The 16563-nt window shown below is 43.3% G+C and overlaps 1 protein-coding gene across 4 annotated transcripts in view; it reads left to right on the forward strand.

Annotated features, from left to right (window-relative positions):
• Positions 1–16563, forward strand: part of PLXNC1 (plexin C1) — a 158246-nt gene that overhangs the window by 88192 nt on the left and 53491 nt on the right. For all 4 annotated transcript variants that reach the window (XM_086399070.1, XM_086399068.1, XM_086399067.1 and 1 more), the window contains exons 10-15: positions 1438–1577; positions 4678–4857; positions 7268–7352; positions 10736–10939; positions 11056–11241; positions 13407–13509. In XM_086399070.1, coding sequence (XP_086255196.1) covers positions 1438–1577; positions 4678–4857; positions 7268–7352; positions 10736–10939; positions 11056–11241; positions 13407–13509 — 898 coding nt within the window. The remainder of the gene's footprint in view (positions 1–1437; positions 1578–4677; positions 4858–7267; positions 7353–10735; positions 10940–11055; positions 11242–13406; positions 13510–16563) is intronic.

Below are 16563 nucleotides of genomic sequence, written 5' to 3' on the forward strand. Positions count from 1 at the left end.
AATAAATTCTGCCACTGAAATCAATTCCCTGTCACATTACATCATTGCTGTGATGACATTAACAATGAATTTACCTCAATCTGGAAAATCAATCCACGGTGATCATGAGCGATGGTGACTGTTCCACCATATAGCACCTGTGTTTGTCAAGGAGCAGAATGATAAAATATCCTTTCAGCAGGGTGGGCAGCGCGGCAAGGCCATCCTGATGAGCATCATACATACGAAGGAGCAGTGGATACTGGGGTGCTCGAAGAAGCAGGTGGCAGGCAGGTGCTGGACATGAGCTCCCCCAGGGTCTTAAGTGGCTTCCTCCTAGACTTTATCCTCTAAGTGGATACACTCGGTATTTATGACTTAGCCAAACTCTACATGATTAAGCATCTGTGGACCTGGGGGTCATTTTCTAACACTAGGAGTGTGAGTATGAAAATTCACTCATACTAAAGATCTGCTGAGCTTTGTATGGGCTAGAATCTTAGAATCTTGCTCTGTTTGGTCCATATTATAGAAAAACATAGACTTACTGGAATAGTCTACAAAACAACTACTCAATAAGCAAAAAGATAGACAATGGCATCTGTAGAGAAAAATGAAAGAGATCAAGATTGGTTTGTCTTTGAAAGGGAAAATGATTCTTGCTGTCAAATAAAGGGCTTTTTTTTTTTTTTTTAAGGGGAATTTGATTAGATGTTGCAAATAGAGAAGTAAGGTGCATAAATCTACATGATATGGGGCCCCAGTTATTGGGTTATTCCAAGGGAAACTTTCTTGATAGAAAAAAACCTGATAAAGCTTGTAGTGGGTTCCAAGGAGGAGATGGTATCTACAAACATGGAATAACAATGGGTGGCTCCAGGAGTTTAGGCATCCAACTACTTGATATTAGGTGACTCAACTGGTTGGTTTCTTGAGGTTTTTTTTTTTTCCCTGCAGTATACTCCTTGAGTCAAATAGCCTACTGAAACTAACAAACAAAAAATAGGAACTGCTTTCTTGGGAATTTAAGTTATCCTGGATGACATTTATTCCAACTTGATGATGCATCTGTTGTTGACTTACAGTCAGTGGACGCCTCATCTTTTACTTCATTTTGTTACGTTGTGAGCCTCCAGAGGCTGTGACGCAGTAAGCATGTTTGAGAACTCTAGTGATATCTCACTCTTCAGACAGAATATCAGACCCTTCAACTGTATTTTCAACTGTCTTGTGAGACAAAGACTAATTGCTTTGACCTCATGCTGTTGCATGTTGAGAGACGTGAATCTGCAGCAGTCCTCTTTGAATACATTGATTTCATTAAACACTGTCGGCTTGTGTTTGCAAAATGTTGTAATTTCCCAGTGATTTCTTCGAACGGCAGTGCATAAACAGATTTTTTGGAACAATGCCATTTCTTAGCTTTGATCTTGTGTTTTAATCTTTTCTTTCCAATAGGTCTTCTCTGTTACGTCCATTGAGCCACAGAAAATATCGACCTTAGGGAAAAGTAATGTGACCGTCACGGGAGCAAACTTTACCGAGGCATCGAACATCACAATGATCCTGAAAGGAACCAGTACTTGTGATAAGGATGTGTGAGTTGAAATATTAGTGATTTATTCTTGGTAACATACGGAAAAGCTAAAGCTTATACCAAAGGAATAGCATTGAGATTATAATCTTTTTATGATTAATTTCTTTCCATGTGCCAATGTGAGCCACTTACTCTGTATATTTGATATAACATGATTTCAAGAAGTAAAATCATTTAAGCACCACATTGAAGTTAATTGTGAGAGAATCTGTGCTATGTAACCCCCAACACCTCAAAACACAATAATTCCAGGACGTTGGGTATTGGGATCTTGATTTGTTTTCATGAACAAAATCAAGTAAGTTGAGGAACAGACATCATTTTGAAGATGATCACTTAGAAAAATAGTTGAGTACCTTAGAATTTGATGGGAAAATAGGGCCACTCTTCCAATGTATTACTGAAAGTTGAGAGGACAAATTTTCTGATCCATTTTATTCTTTTGTTGCATTCTCTGTATTGCAGCTTAGCATGCATGCATGCATTGGAGAAGGGAATGGCAACCCGCTCCAGTGTTCTTGCCTGGAGAATCCCACAGAGGAGCCTGGTGGGCTGCCATCTATGGGGTCGCACAGAGTCGGACACAACTGCAGCGACTTAGCAGCAGCAGCAGCTGTATTGGAATGGTTTCAGGCTCAAATAATAACTAAATGAAACATCTATTAGTGTTAAAAAGAAGAAAACACCCCAACACAGATGACTTCTTTACCCTAACACATTCTTTCAATGAAACTTTGAGAGAAGAAAATCTCGGTATTTTACTAACACTCTTGTGTAAATGTTACTCTCCAAAATGAGATAAAGTAACAATAACATAATAAATCATTTGAGTTTTCTGCTTGTTACTGTTTAGAGGTGTTGGCCAATTTAAAGTAGAAAGATGTTGCCATCTACATGATGTAGAGTAGTGAGTTTGTTCTCACCATGGAAATGTGTCAAAGACAATCCACTGAAGCATGGTGTTTTGGTTCTTAACTACTAAAACAGATTTGTACAGCATTTTAATTTGCCACATTTATATACTGAATTCTTTGTTTTAATTCATTTGCTGCATCTAACCGTCATCCCCTTCCCCTCCTAGCAGTAAATTTGGGATGTCTGTCATTTTGATGGAGAAAGCTACTCCTTGGATGCTCTTCTCTGTTCTGCTATTTACCAGAATTATCCAGCACTCATTAGTGGCTGTATCTATGCGACATAGGTATTTTTGTATCGTTTATCCTGGCTAAATACCTCGCTGCAAAAATCTTTCATTTTGTGTAGTGAAGTTAGACACCTGTGTGTTCACTGAAAGGCAGTCAGCTTCACTGGAAAATAAGGCGTTTTTTAGAGCATTACCCTGTTTCTGACTCTTTATGCTCTCATTTCAATTCCGAGTGTGTCTTGAGATACTGCAGTTATTAAATTAAATGACTAAGAGAGACCTTTCTGCATGTAGCATTTCAGTAACCACATCTGTGTAGTGAACCCAAGTTCACGAGCAGTAAACATAATACCCAGTTAATTCTGTATCAGAGTTCATGCCATAATCCTAACCTCTCTTAATACTGCATTTTTAAAATACCTAATTATTCCAAGGAGAAAAATATAAGAATAGTAATGGAATGATCCATATTTCTGCCTCTCTCATTCCAAAATTGATAAACAAGTTTGAATTTTAATGATCAGCCAGTTTACAATGAGTTTCCTAGAGCTTTGCTCTGAATATAAAATCTTAGAATGTAAATTTGAGGAAGTGTCAGTACAGACTGGCTCAAATGTTTCTGAATTTGCCTTGTTGTTAGAATGAATCTGTTATTACTGCTTAAAGGCTGTGGGCATTACCATCGATAATCATGTACAAAGCCTTTAAGTAATAATAGTAGATTCTCATGTGGTATAATTATACTGAGCGTTATTCAGACACAACTCCGTCTTCATGACTTGTGCTTTAGAGGCTCATTGTAGATGTGATATACAGAGGAAGCTGCAGAGGGAATGCTGTAGAAGGCTTTGCTTTGACTTCCAAAGGGTGTTAAGGGCATGCCCTGCAGATTTCAAGAGCACCCAGGACAGTCCCAGCTAAATTCCTGTCTGGAGATCGTCAGGAGCTCTGATGCTGGTTTATTCCAAGGCCCCTGGGCTCCTGGCATGGACTTTAGTGTTGAACTCTTTGTTCTTTGAATGGCAGAATCCATCTCTGCCCAGGGTTGGGTTCTACCACACCTTCCCTGCAAGCGCTTGATTGATTTTCAAGTCTTTCACTGTGGAAATTTCCAATCGTACACAACAGAGAACCTCTTCATATCCTCCAACTTCCAAAGTCAACGTTTTACCAATCTTATTTCACTTATCTCCTCCACATTTTTGAGAGTGATGGGAAGATGGAGGCTAGAGTTTTTAAGAGTATATCCCAGGATATCGCACCATATCCTTTGACTCATGACTACTTCAGTATGTATGTGTAACAGATAAGGATGGTGCCATTAGCACACTCAAAACGAATAGCAATTCCTTGATAAACTTTGATACCCAGTCCACTTTGAACTTCCTATTATATTAGGGCTTTTCAAAGGCTGCTGCTGCTGCTGCTAAGTTGCTTGTCGTGTCCGACTCTGTGCGACCCCCTAGACAGCAGCCCACCAGGCTCCCCCATCCCTGGGATTCTCCAGGCAAGAACACTGGAGTGGGTTGCCATTTCCTTCTCCAATGCACGAAAGTGAAAAGTGAAAGTGAAGTCGCTCAGTCGTGTCCGACTCTTAGCGACCCCATGGACTATAGCCCCCCAGGCTCCTCTGCCCATGGGATTTTCCAGGCAAGAGTACTGGAGTGGGGTGCCATTGCCGTCTCCATTTTTAAAGGCAGTGGTTGCATTTCCTTCTCTCCCCACTTCTAAGGGAAATGTAAATAAAAACATAAAAATGCACAAAAGAGAAAGGAATGCAGCCCCAGATAATGCCCATGCTGGGTAAGTGGGCCCTGATTAATCAGTAGCTGCCTGCGGCTGTTCTGATGGTTTGGGGGCTGTTGTAGTTCAAATGAAGTTCATATCCTGTCTCCTTAGGTAATCACGTCTGCTAGCTATCTGAGTCACCAAAGAGCTCTCTTCTACCCCTTTATAGGATACAGGTTAGCCACGTGGTAAATGCCACCCATATGCAATTCTCTCTTCCGTCGAGCCGAAAAGAAATGAAGGATGTGTGTATCCAGTTCGATGGTGGGAACTGTGCTTCGGTGGGACCCTTGTCTTACGTTGCTCTGCCCCACTGCTCCCTCATATATCCTGCTACCACCTGGATCAGGTACTTTCTAGAGTGTATTTTTCTCTTGTTGTGGTTAACAAGGCCATATGTATAAAGATCATGGGTTTCACTCAAATAAATATAGAAATAATTGTCATAATTTTCACAAACTTCCTCTTTAGGATTTATTCTTAGAAAATAAAGCCATACCTGAGAGGTAGGTAGTCTCCCATCATCACAGTAAATGCTGTGAGTACATCTTGTTTTATTCTTAGCTGTGGCTGCCAGGAAACTCACACCTGAAATGTTTGTTGAAATTCTGGTTTCTCTTCAGATTATGTTTGTGTTTCTCAATGTCTATTCAACTGTAACTAAGCCTGGGTTTCTGATACAAATACTTAATCCTCTTCACTACATTTCACTCCTGCATATGCCCCAAAGCTTCTTCCTTCTTATAGCCTTCATTTTATAACCTTTAGAGTAAGCTCTTTTGAACAATTTCAAGAAATATTGGGAACTATCTAAATGAGAAGCAGTGTCTACATTTCAAAGATACTCTCTATGTGAGAAATGGAAATTCCAAAGAAACTCTTGCAGATGACTCTGTTACATTAAGAAAAAAAAATTCTCCCCCTAGTTGAATTTAAATTCACATTAAGATTTTGGAATATAAACCTAAAGATAGTTTCTCCATCTAACACAGCATGAAACTAACTTTCAAAGTACTGTCTAGGTAAAACTACAGATGAAGCTTTGTTTAAAAAAAAAAAAAAAAAGGAAAGGAAAATGAAAAAAAATCACTTCTAATATTCTCATTTAAGATGAAGTGAGAGGTGGATGTATTAGGCTGCTAGGGCCGCCATAACAAAGTACCACAGACTGGACTGCTTAAATGACAGAAATGTATTTAATCAAAGTTCTGGAAGCTATGAGTCCAAGATCAAGGTGCTGTCAGGGTTGATTTATCCTGCAGCCTGTCTCCTGGGCTTGCGGAGGGCCATCCTCTCCCTGTGTCTTCACAGTGGTCTTCCCTCTGTGCCTGTCTGTGTTATAATCTCCTTTCTTTCTTTTTTTTAATAAGGACACCTGTCATATTGGATTGGGACCCACTCTAATGACCTCAGTTAACCTTAATTCCCTCTTTCAGGGTCCTATCTCCAGAGACATTCATGTGCTGAGGTCCTGGAAGTTGGGACTCCAGTTCCACTCCTAACAGCAGCATGAGGAAAGCTGACATTTCCAAACCAAGGCTCTAGCATGGTTCTCCCAGCCGTGGGTCTCAGTCCTTCCTATAAATAGGAGCAAACGGTGATGCAACACTCCCCATATGCCAGGGTGTCAGGTCTTTTGACTCAGGAAATCCTCACAAGACCACGGGGTCCCCTATGCATAACTCTTTCTGCCAATGAGGAAACTGGGGTGTGGAGCGTTCAGACAGCTTGCCCAGGCTCCCGGGCAGCCTGGCCCAGGCTTGCTGTGCTCGGTGCTTTGTTGTAAGATAGGAGGTTTCCTAATGTCTCATCACCCGTGACAGTCTGAGCCACTGTCTCTCAGTTACTCCTGGGCAAGAACACGGCTCTGCAGTCTGGCCATTGGCAGACCACACTTGGCCTGGTTTTCTAGTAACGGTGACAGGCTGGCGTGAGGCCAGCTTGGCCTTCCCCCTGGTGGCTGGAAGGTTCAGGCCTTAACACCTTCCCTCTGCCCTACACAAATCGGCCTTCTCATGTCCATTTCCTGGTCTTGTCATCATGGGCTCAGCTGGCCGACGGAGCTGACCTGTTCAGGCTCCTGTCCCTTGGAATGAGTGTCTAGTGACCTAAGTGAACAGGGGTGTGAGGGCCGCCAGAGCTATGGACAGCTGTTTATTTCACATCTAATGGCCATTTTGCTGAAATGCAATTATGTGCTAAGAATATGTGAAATCATTTGGCTTAGTTTTGGAGAGCTAGGACATAGTTGTTATTTATATGATTTACCAAATAGGAATTTAGATTTGTAATGTCATTTATAATTTTACCTTGTCCAAAGTACTCCCTGTCTCCCTACATAAAATGTAATTGGTAGGTTGGGAGTTTGATTTTGAAAATTGTTAGACTGAAGAGTCTTTCTATAGATTAAACAGCAATCAAACAAAATTCTGTTTAGTGAAACCTTTTCAAGGTGCAGCTGATGATCTAATTATATGGGGTAACATGATACAATAAAATTCAGAATTCTAGAAAAGAATCTGGGCATTTTCCTAGAATTAAAACAGGATCCAACCTGAATTTTTACATTTATGTTTCTTAAAAAACTATGATCTGTGGCCGGTATCATGAAAAGACATAAAAATGTCATGCATTGGGAATTAAAATTTATTAATTTGCTCTCAAACGTAACTGAGTAAATTATGAATAAATGATGGTTTTATTCACAAATGCAAAATGCCTGTGTATGTATCTATGAAACTCCTATTTTTTTCTTGCAGTGGTGGTCAAAATATAACCATCATGGGCCGAAATTTTGATGTAATTGACAACTTAATCTTTTCTCAGGAGGTAAAAGAAAAAAATGTAAGTCTTCAGCTGCTTTGTAATAATAGTTACAATATTTGTAATAATAGTTATAGTGAATAATCTTCAAGGATGATTTTTGTTTTCATCACACTAAAATATTTGTTCTTGTTCAGTCACTCAGTCATATTTGACTCTCTGTGACCCCATGGACTGCAGCATTCCGGGCTTCCCTGTCCTTCGCTATCTCCTGGAGTTTGCTCCAACTCATGTCCATTGAGTCAATGACACGTTGAGGATACTTTTGGTTTCTGTGCTTTTGTCCTGTTATAAGGTTTTACGTGTTGCATGATATTACCATCTGTGCTATAATGGAAATAATGAGACCTCAGACTTGGCGTCGCGAGTTGTGGCGCAGAGGGGAGAGGAGTGAGCTTGGCGTGGCAAGAGCTGCTGCCTTCTCCCTGTGTGATTGCGGCGAGTCCTGTTAATGAGGCTGCGCTTATGAACACGTGTGAACATGCCTTCTGAGTGGCTGAGGTGTGAGGTACAGATGAGTGTTTCTGGGACGAGTAGGTGGCGGTGGTTCCACTGCACTTAGCGTGCTGTTTTTCAGAGATGCAGTGACCTGCTAAGCTCCCAGAAAGCCTGTCACGCGCCTCTCCTCTCGCCCGGTCTCTTTGAATTGATTTGCGACCTTCCTTCTGACCTCACCACCTCTTGCCCTTCATCTCCCCACCCAGGGGTCTGGCCCCATCCCCTCTCAGTTCTTGCCCCATCACAAGTCACACACGGGCCTTGTCATGGGAATTGATGGATTTCAGAAGCAGGCTGGGGCCGCTGAGTGTACATATCAGCTCTTCTCGAATGCTCTCCTCATTCTCTGTTCCTCTTTCTGTTCTTCCTTCATGAGAGATGTGATAACAGTCTCTCGGAGGCCCAGTCAGACCACTTCCTGGCAAAACTGACAGGCATGCGAGTGGCCGCAAACCTGGCCTCTGCCTGGGGCCAGTGTGGCTTCTGGCCTAGATCCAGGAGGCCTTCCTAAGCCCTCCCAGAGCCTTGTCAGGATGCACATCCACGTCCTGATACCCTTCAGAGTCAGCTCCAAGCCTCACGTTGTATCTGACTCTAGGTCACATCTCCGTGACGTCAACACCTCCTGTTGAGTGGTTCGTATAGGTTGACCTCTGACCAGAGGCCTTGCTTGCGTTTGTAAGTGAACTTGCTCTCCCACCCACTGCTGTCCCTGAATCAAGTAGAATTCATTGAGTACCTGCTGTGGGCAAAACATTTTCCCAGGCCCAGGGGACAAAAGAAATAAGAGAGTCATTGCCGTCATGGCAGGAGATGGCTAATTGACTGGGATGGGAAGCTGAGAGCGCAGGGTATCGTTAAGTTCTAGGTCTGCTGACTCTCTTCTGGCTCAGACACCCAACTGTGTGTTGCTAAAGGAAAGGGTAATTAAAACTGGGCAGATTTCAGTAGGTCTGTGGTGTGGAGCAGGATGGTAGGACTTGGGCAGGTGGAAGCAGGAAGGGAATTTCAGGTACGGAGGAGACAAAGCTACTCAGAGGCCCCTGGTGGGAATATCAGTGATATTCCAGCTCTGCTGGAGCCAAGAGGATGGGCTGGGAATGAACCAGAGGGATGGCTGGAACACCACATTGGGCCATAAGAAAGGATCAGACTCAAAATGTTGCCCTTCATTCTGTAGGCGATGGGGAGGGATTGAAGATCTTTGAGCAGGGAGTGGCGTGAGGTAAGTACCCTTTATGAGGATGAGTTTGGCAATGTTGCATAGGATCATATGTGGAGGAGTAACTGAAAAAGAGCCTGGGAGGTCCCTGAGGATGCTCGTGCAAGTATCCAGGGATGCTCAGGAGATGGTGGAGCTAGAGATGACTAGTCATTTCTCTGGCGTTGTCCTTGGAGGGAGTATGTGAATGACGTCCTCGGAGTGAGGGCAGAGGGAAGGAAGAAAAGAGGGCCTAAGATGGAATCTTACAGAACAGCTTCATTTGAAGGGATGAAAGAAAATAAGGTGGCCAAGAAGTTTCTTCAGAACTGCAGAAAAAGAGTATTTCAGATGACGGGAGCTGGTCACAGGTGTGGAAATCTGGAGAGTTGAGAATAATGAGGTTAGGATGACCCTATCCCCAGTCATCTTCCTGGAAGGTATCTTCAGCAAAAAGCCAGCCGGCTGGGGTTACGGCTGTTGAGAAGGGAGAGGCTGTGGGTTTTGTGGTTTTCTTCATGCTGCCAGAGATGTGAAGGAGAGATTCAGGGCAGTCGTTTGGAAAGGGGCTTAAAGGGGAAGGGAGGTTTTGCTTGTCCATGTCTCAGCGCTTTGCATCTGATTTTCTCACCTGTTGCTTCTTCCTACCCTCTTTTCAAAACTCCAATATTAGACAGCAAATAATAAAGAGGAAAACTCCCCACCTAGCAAATTTCATTTTGTGAGGTTTAGTTGCTCTCCTTTAGAATATTTGTCAACCTCCCCTCTCCCAGCAGCTTTCTCTGCCCATCTCTTTGTACTCCTGAAAATGACAGTATTTATGTTTACTATTTGTTTTAAAGAAGCTGGTAAAGCTGCTGTTGTTTAGTCACTAAGTTGTGTCTGACTCTTTATGACCCCATGGACTGTGGCCTGCTAGGCCCCTGTGTCCATGGATTTCTCCAGGCAAGAATACTGGAGTGGATTGCCATTTCCTCCTCCAGGGGATCTTCCCCACCCAGGCCCCTCGTCTCCTGCACTGCAGGTGGGTTCTTTACCAATGAGCCACCAGGGAACTCCAAGTTTGTAAAGCAGGCCATCCTTTCTGCCTTGTTTTCCATCTTCGTGCTCTTTCTTTCATGGGGGCTGCTTTGTCCCTTTTACTTTTGTTTCCCTCTATTTTTTGTCAGGCCTGCAAAGCATTTTCCTCATGGTTAGTGATTTCTGCTAAAGCACAGACATTACCCAACACAGGGAAGCCAGGAGCATGCAGGCCAGCTGCTGCCCTTGCTGAGGGACCGGCTCCTCCCTTCCTGCAGTTTCCCAGGACTCAGCTTTGATGCCCTGAAGGACACACAGGCTCGCTGGGGCAGAGCTTTCCCGTTTCTCTCACTGACTTCTTTCCAAGTACCCTTTTCCCCACATTGTATCATCTTCTGCTTTCATTATTACTGATAGTGTTAATAATCTTCTGAGCATTTGTTGAGGGCTTTTTTTGCATGAATGTGTAAGCATCTTCACATGGAGAGTCTCATTTAATTTAGTGAGCCCTCCTCTCGTTTAGAGTTAATTCAACCCCATGAGGTAGGTAGTACTGTTATCCCCATTTTACAGAGAAGAAAACAGAGGCACAAAGGGGTTCAGTTGCCCAGGTCACTTAGCTCTTCAATCCCAGAGCTGAGATTCATTAATGAAGCTGTCAAAATGCTTTTTTCTTCTCCCTCAGGTCTCTGAATATTGTATGGCAAATTACTGCAGATTTTTAGCCCCCAGTTTAAAGAGTTCGAAAGGGCCTATAAATGTCACTGTGAAGCTCAGAGTCCAGGAGACCGCCTTGGATTGTGGAAGCTTGCAGTACCTCGATGACCCCAGATTCACAGGGTATCGAGCTGAATCTGAGGTGGACACAGAATTGGAAGTAAAAATTCAAGTATGTCTCTCTCATTCAAGGTGTGGCGGGGGGAATGTGCACCCCTCAACCGAAAAGGTGTGTTATGTTTGTGAGTTTCCACATGTGCCCAGATTTCTTCATCTTTTTCTTCACAGAAAGAAAATGATAACTTCAACATTTCCAAGGAAGACATTGAAATCACTCTCTTCTATGGAAAAAATAAGTCATTAAATTGCAGCTTTGAAAATATTACTAGAAATCAAGATCTTACCACCATCTTTTGCAAAATTAAACACATCACTGCTGCAAACAGCATCGCCACGTCTTCCAAGAAAGTTGACGTAAGTCACCTGACAGACTTACCTGTGGTTTCACCGTATTTGGAGAAATTCTGATAGCTTATGGCAAAGAATGCTGGGTTCCTGATCTCCAAAGAGGAGGAGTTAGCTTCAGGACCAGGGACTCCGCTTCAGACACTCAGAACTTCGTGTGGCAGAAATTTTGTTACAATGAAAAAGGGCAAGAGAAGGCTTCTGACACAGTCATCAGAAGGCGGTGGAGAGTTCCCCACTTGCTAGTCTTTTCAAGGTCTTATGAACTTTTTCAATTAGTTACTAACAATAGAAAGGTCTTACCAGACCCACTCCCACAACATACATCTTAACATAGCAGAATTAGTCAGAAGGTTCCTGTTAAGGAGAAACATGTCCCCCAGCAAGATACATTGTTGTTATATAATCATTAGTACAGAACTTAAGGGAAAACATACACTTGAGTAAGATAAGTTGCTTTGTTGTATAATCATTAGCTCTGGGCTTAAAAAAAGACTAACTTTCTTTAAGAAATAGATTGTTGCCATAACAACTCAGAGCTTAAGGGGGAAAAAAAAGTCTTATGTGACTAAGATGAAGGAATGTAGGAAAAAAAAGTTTCTCCTTTTCTCCTCCTTAAGGGTCCTAGACCTCCCTTCTCCTTGGGGGCCCTAGACTCCTTATCAGCCTATCTAAGAATTAACTCTCTCAATTCCTTGGCTAAACCAGAAGCCAAGATAGAATCTTTTATGGATCTTTGGGTCTTCACTTCAAGTGAAGATAAACAAAGCTCATGTCTCAGGCGCAAGCATTATTTCCCCAAAATAGCTTGCAGAAGCCATCCATGTGCCTCTTGGAATGGCAAAGCATTGAGCACACCATTGTTTATAATAATAATGTCTTGATAGCTTTTGTTCTAGCCATAGAACAGTCTTTTGTTCTAGACTGTAGCATCTGCAAGCAGAATCTCTAGACCCCATTGACAAATGAGCTGTCATGCTTTGCCTGAATGCAGAGGTGACATGTCTTAACAATAGAAACCCAGGATGGGGTCTCCCCAGCACCCTCAAAGTGACAGTGGAAGCTAGTGGAGACCAGGTAATCTATGAGTCATGGGCTGCTTCCTCTACTGTGAAGTCATACTCACTGCATTTAATCTTTTCCCAGATATGTTTGAGGGTCCCATCACTTGTATATTTATGTCCCATAATAAAGACACCAGACCATGGGGAAGGGAAACATATTGGAAACATCCATTTTTAGTGTTCATGCCATATGAGACTCTGCACTCTATGTTCCTCCCAAAATGCTTTATCATCTAGAGTCATAAATAAATGGATAAAGGACAAGAAAAGAGAACATCAGACTGGAAGGCAAAACAAAAAATGTGTTCATGTCCCAGAGGCACCAGTTAATAGCTGTGTGACCATAGATAACTTGGCTCTAACCGAGCCTCCCTTGGTCCATCAGTTGTATGGTAAAGAGGGTCATAATAATTATAAAATGAATAACAACAGCTAAAGCCACAAGTGCTCCCATGTGTCAAGTTAGTTAAAAAGAGCAAAAGCTAGCGTTCTTCATTGTTCATGACTCATTCCTGAATGCCTGCGCTGGGACATAGGGATGAAGCAGAGAAGAAAACAGAACCCCCCCTAAAAAAAAAAAAAAGTCCGCCTTTATGGAGCTTAGCTAATGAGGCATGCAGTATAGAAAATAAATGGAAGGTGTGTCAGATGGTGGTAACTGATAAGAAGAGTGAAGCGGAAGGTAGGGGACAGTGTTGCAAGGTTTCTGAAGGTGAGCAGCAACGGGCTGCCTCTAAAGACGACTTTTGGGGACTTCCCTCGTGGTCCCAGGTGGCTCTAGTGGTAGAGAACTCGCCTGCCAGTGCAGGAGACATAAGAGACGTGGGTTCGATCCCTGGGTCGGGAAGATCCCCTGGAGGAGGGCATGGCAACTCACTCCAGTATTCTTGCCTGGAGAATCCCACGGACAGAGGAGCCTGGTGGGTTGCCGTTCATAGGGTAGCACAGAGTTGTACACGACTGAAGCGACTTAGCGTGCGTGCACACAGCTAACTTATCAGCTATCCTACCTAGCTTGCCACCTCTTTTTGTATCTTGGAGAAAACCATGTTGGGGGAAAAATGTGTTCCTCGCCTCGACTGGGTCTAATGACACTCTTTGTGCTATTAGGTCAAACTGGGAAACCTGAAGCTCTCTGTCGAACGGGAATCAGTTCTTTCCCCCTGGTATTTTCTGATTGGGCTTCCCATCTTGCTAGTGTTTGTCATTTTTGGTAAGTGCCCTGTTTAATTTTGTCAGAGAAATTATTTCCAGGGGCCTCTCGGCAGGCAGGAAGACTTTCATGCTTTCAGGGGCGTTTGCTTCAGTTGAGTATCAGTGGATGAAAACCCAAATCAAAACTTCGGGAAAGGACTAATAGTTTCACACCGAGGGCTTCCTAAATATTTTTTTAGGATGCTTCATTAATAAAAGGCTGAATTACAAAGATGATACCTTGGTGTTTGAGAAATATAATCCACTCTGCTTCACTAAACTTGTGAATTATGATGACAGATGTCCCATTTACATGATTTCCTCGGAATTTCTCTGGGATATGGGGCTCCCGGGACTTGATCATCTCATCCTGCCTTCTCACCCTAGTAACACCCACACCCCTGACCCCAGCCCTTCCTTTCTGGCAGAACTGTATCTTGGAATTGTGATCTGTAACGTCTATTAAAATGTTCCCTGGCTCATCCAGGTACAGTGATCCCATGGTGGTTGCTCACTGGATGAACGCCAGCCCACCAAGTTGTCTTGTTTGGCTCAAGGAGCATTTTTAAAACTTTGAAGTCACTGACAACATTTTAAAATGAGATGCTTCACATTCTTTAAAATCACTTGAAAATTGTAAAGATCTGGATCGTTGGATCCTGATGTTTCCATAGCATGGGTTTGCTACAGCTGGGGAGTGGCTCTGCCTGGAGGGAGGGCTTGTGTTCACCACGCTTTTGCCATAGACTTAACCACTCCCTTCCCTGGTGGCTCAGATGGTAAAAAATCCACCTGAAATGCAGGAGACCCAGGTTCAATCCCTGGGTCAGAACGATCCCCTGGAGAAGGGAATGGCGACCCACTCTAGTATTCTTGCCTGGAGAATCTCCATGGACAGAGGAGCCTGGTGGGCTACAACCCATGGAGTTGCAAAGAGTCAGGCATGACTGAGTGACTTCCTCTTTTCCACCACTCCCTCACTGCTCCACACAGGCCATCCAACTCATCTGAGGGCCTGGTCCCTGTAGCCATTCAGGTTTTGACCCGTGTTTCTGAGCTGCTTTTCACTTTAAGTCTGTTTCCTCTTGTCCTCCTGGAAAAAAAAAAAAAAAAGCTTCTCCAGAGCTATGGAGCCCTTTCAATTTCCTGTCTTAGTACAGGCATCGCCTTTCTGATGGTTTTCTGTTAATAGTTGCTCATCGAGTCCTTCCCTGTACTCACTGTTTCACTCACTCATCCATCCATTCATGCATGTGTTTACCTGAGGTTTATTGAGCACCTGTTATGTTGCTGATAACTGTGCAAGACTCTGGACCTTGGGATGGTGAGTCCAGTCCTGGGCCTTTCTCTTGGGGAATTCCCGGTCCGGTGAGGAAAATGTTTATATGTATTGTTAACTAGCCTAATGGAATGAATTCATTCTGTAGAGACCTTGTACTGTTTGTTGATGCTCATGTCAGGTATTTGTTAAGCTCTCCCAAGTTGGCCACCACTAGTATGCATCTAGAATCCAGAATTGGGCCTGATATTTTAATAAGGTCTTGGCTGGTGCTGGCTTTGAATAAGAAGATTACTTGTAAATTCTGAAAGCTGAGCTCAATTTTGAGAAATCCACTGCTGTCAGGCAGCTCTAGATAGAACAGTCTCATCATGGAGTCAGTAAACTTTGTGACCCCCTAGGAAGGTCTGATCTCTTCCTGGGCTCCCTGTGACTCTTCCTTCCTCTCCCTTCACTCTGTTGGTAGAGGCCATTGATGCTCTCTAAGGTGAAGAGGGCTCCATTTGACATGTGGCTCCTGATTTCATTGGTGCCTGGAAAGCCCTTTAAAATTCTCCTCCCCTTCTCACCATGTGTCATTAGCAGCTCCAGCAAGTGTACCCTTCAGTCCATCAATCATATATCGTGAGTGAAAACACGAAACACCCCTGGCCTAGGGCTGCCACCTGCGAAACACCCCCACTGTGGCTTCCCCTGGAGATTTCAGCCAGGAAAAAGCCATGACTGCAGGGAAGTGGCCAGCTGGCTCCCTTTGCAGGCAGTGAGCTGGTGCTGCCTATAGGGTGGTCTGCGGACCAGCGGTCCCAAGTGATGCTCCTGGGAAAAGGGTTCCACAGTCAAGTCAACTTGAGAATCACTGCCTGCTCCACCGTTTCTGGAAGATGCATGATGCATGTTATGATTAAGACTGTTGACTATGAAGGAGTCCAGCGCAGAGCTGTATAGTAAGTCCCTACATACGAACCTTCAAGTTGTGAACTTTCAAAGATGTGAATATGCATGTCAGCCCCTGAATAACGGTTGTTGTACCGTACTGCTGAAAATGTTTTTTTTTTTTTAAATTTTGGTTTTTTATGTACATGTTATTTTTGTTGAAAATATTATAAACCTGTTACAGTACAGTACTGTGTTAGTCGGGTACCTAGGCTAACTTCGTTGGACTTATGAACAACGTGCACTTACAAACCCACTATCGGAATGGAACATGATGGCACGCAGGTGGCTTACTGTATTGAATTTTATTTCCTCCGGCACCATTCACATCTACTGGTAACATGATCCTTTTATCATGAAATTTCTATTAAGGGAAGAAAAAATTTCTAGAATAATCAGGACAGTTGACAATAGTCAGGACAGTTGTTATTTTTTAAAAAGAAGCTCCAAATGCTTCCTGTGAGTTACATATTGGAACCCTGTCAATATCATAAGGAGGCAGGCACTTTAACATGAGGCAGCCAGGCACAGAGATGCTAAGGAACTTACCTGGGGTCACACAGCTAGTTAACAGCAGAGCGGGGACATGAACCAGTGCCAAGCTTGTTCAGTGTGCTGCCTCTACAGCGTAGGTTAGAAGCAGAATGAAGTGGAGAAAGGAGCAATATCCAGATAGGGGGCTTCTCTGTGGACCACTCACCCTGTCACTGCATTTGATCTATGCAAGTTTGGCTCACACAGCTCACTGTGGATCTGTGGGGTTTTTTCTGCATTTAAGGTTCAACTTTATTTCTCTGGGGATGTTTAGAAACATTAAAACAGAACAGAACAATATAAGTGGCCTGTGGCTGTAGGGAGACT

Source organism: Bos grunniens, chromosome 5, assembly GCF_055505025.1.
Source record: "Bos grunniens cultivar Pamir isolate PY7600 chromosome 5, Bosgru_T2T1.0, whole genome shotgun sequence".
Classification (NCBI taxonomy): domain Eukaryota; kingdom Metazoa; phylum Chordata; class Mammalia; order Artiodactyla; family Bovidae; genus Bos; species Bos grunniens.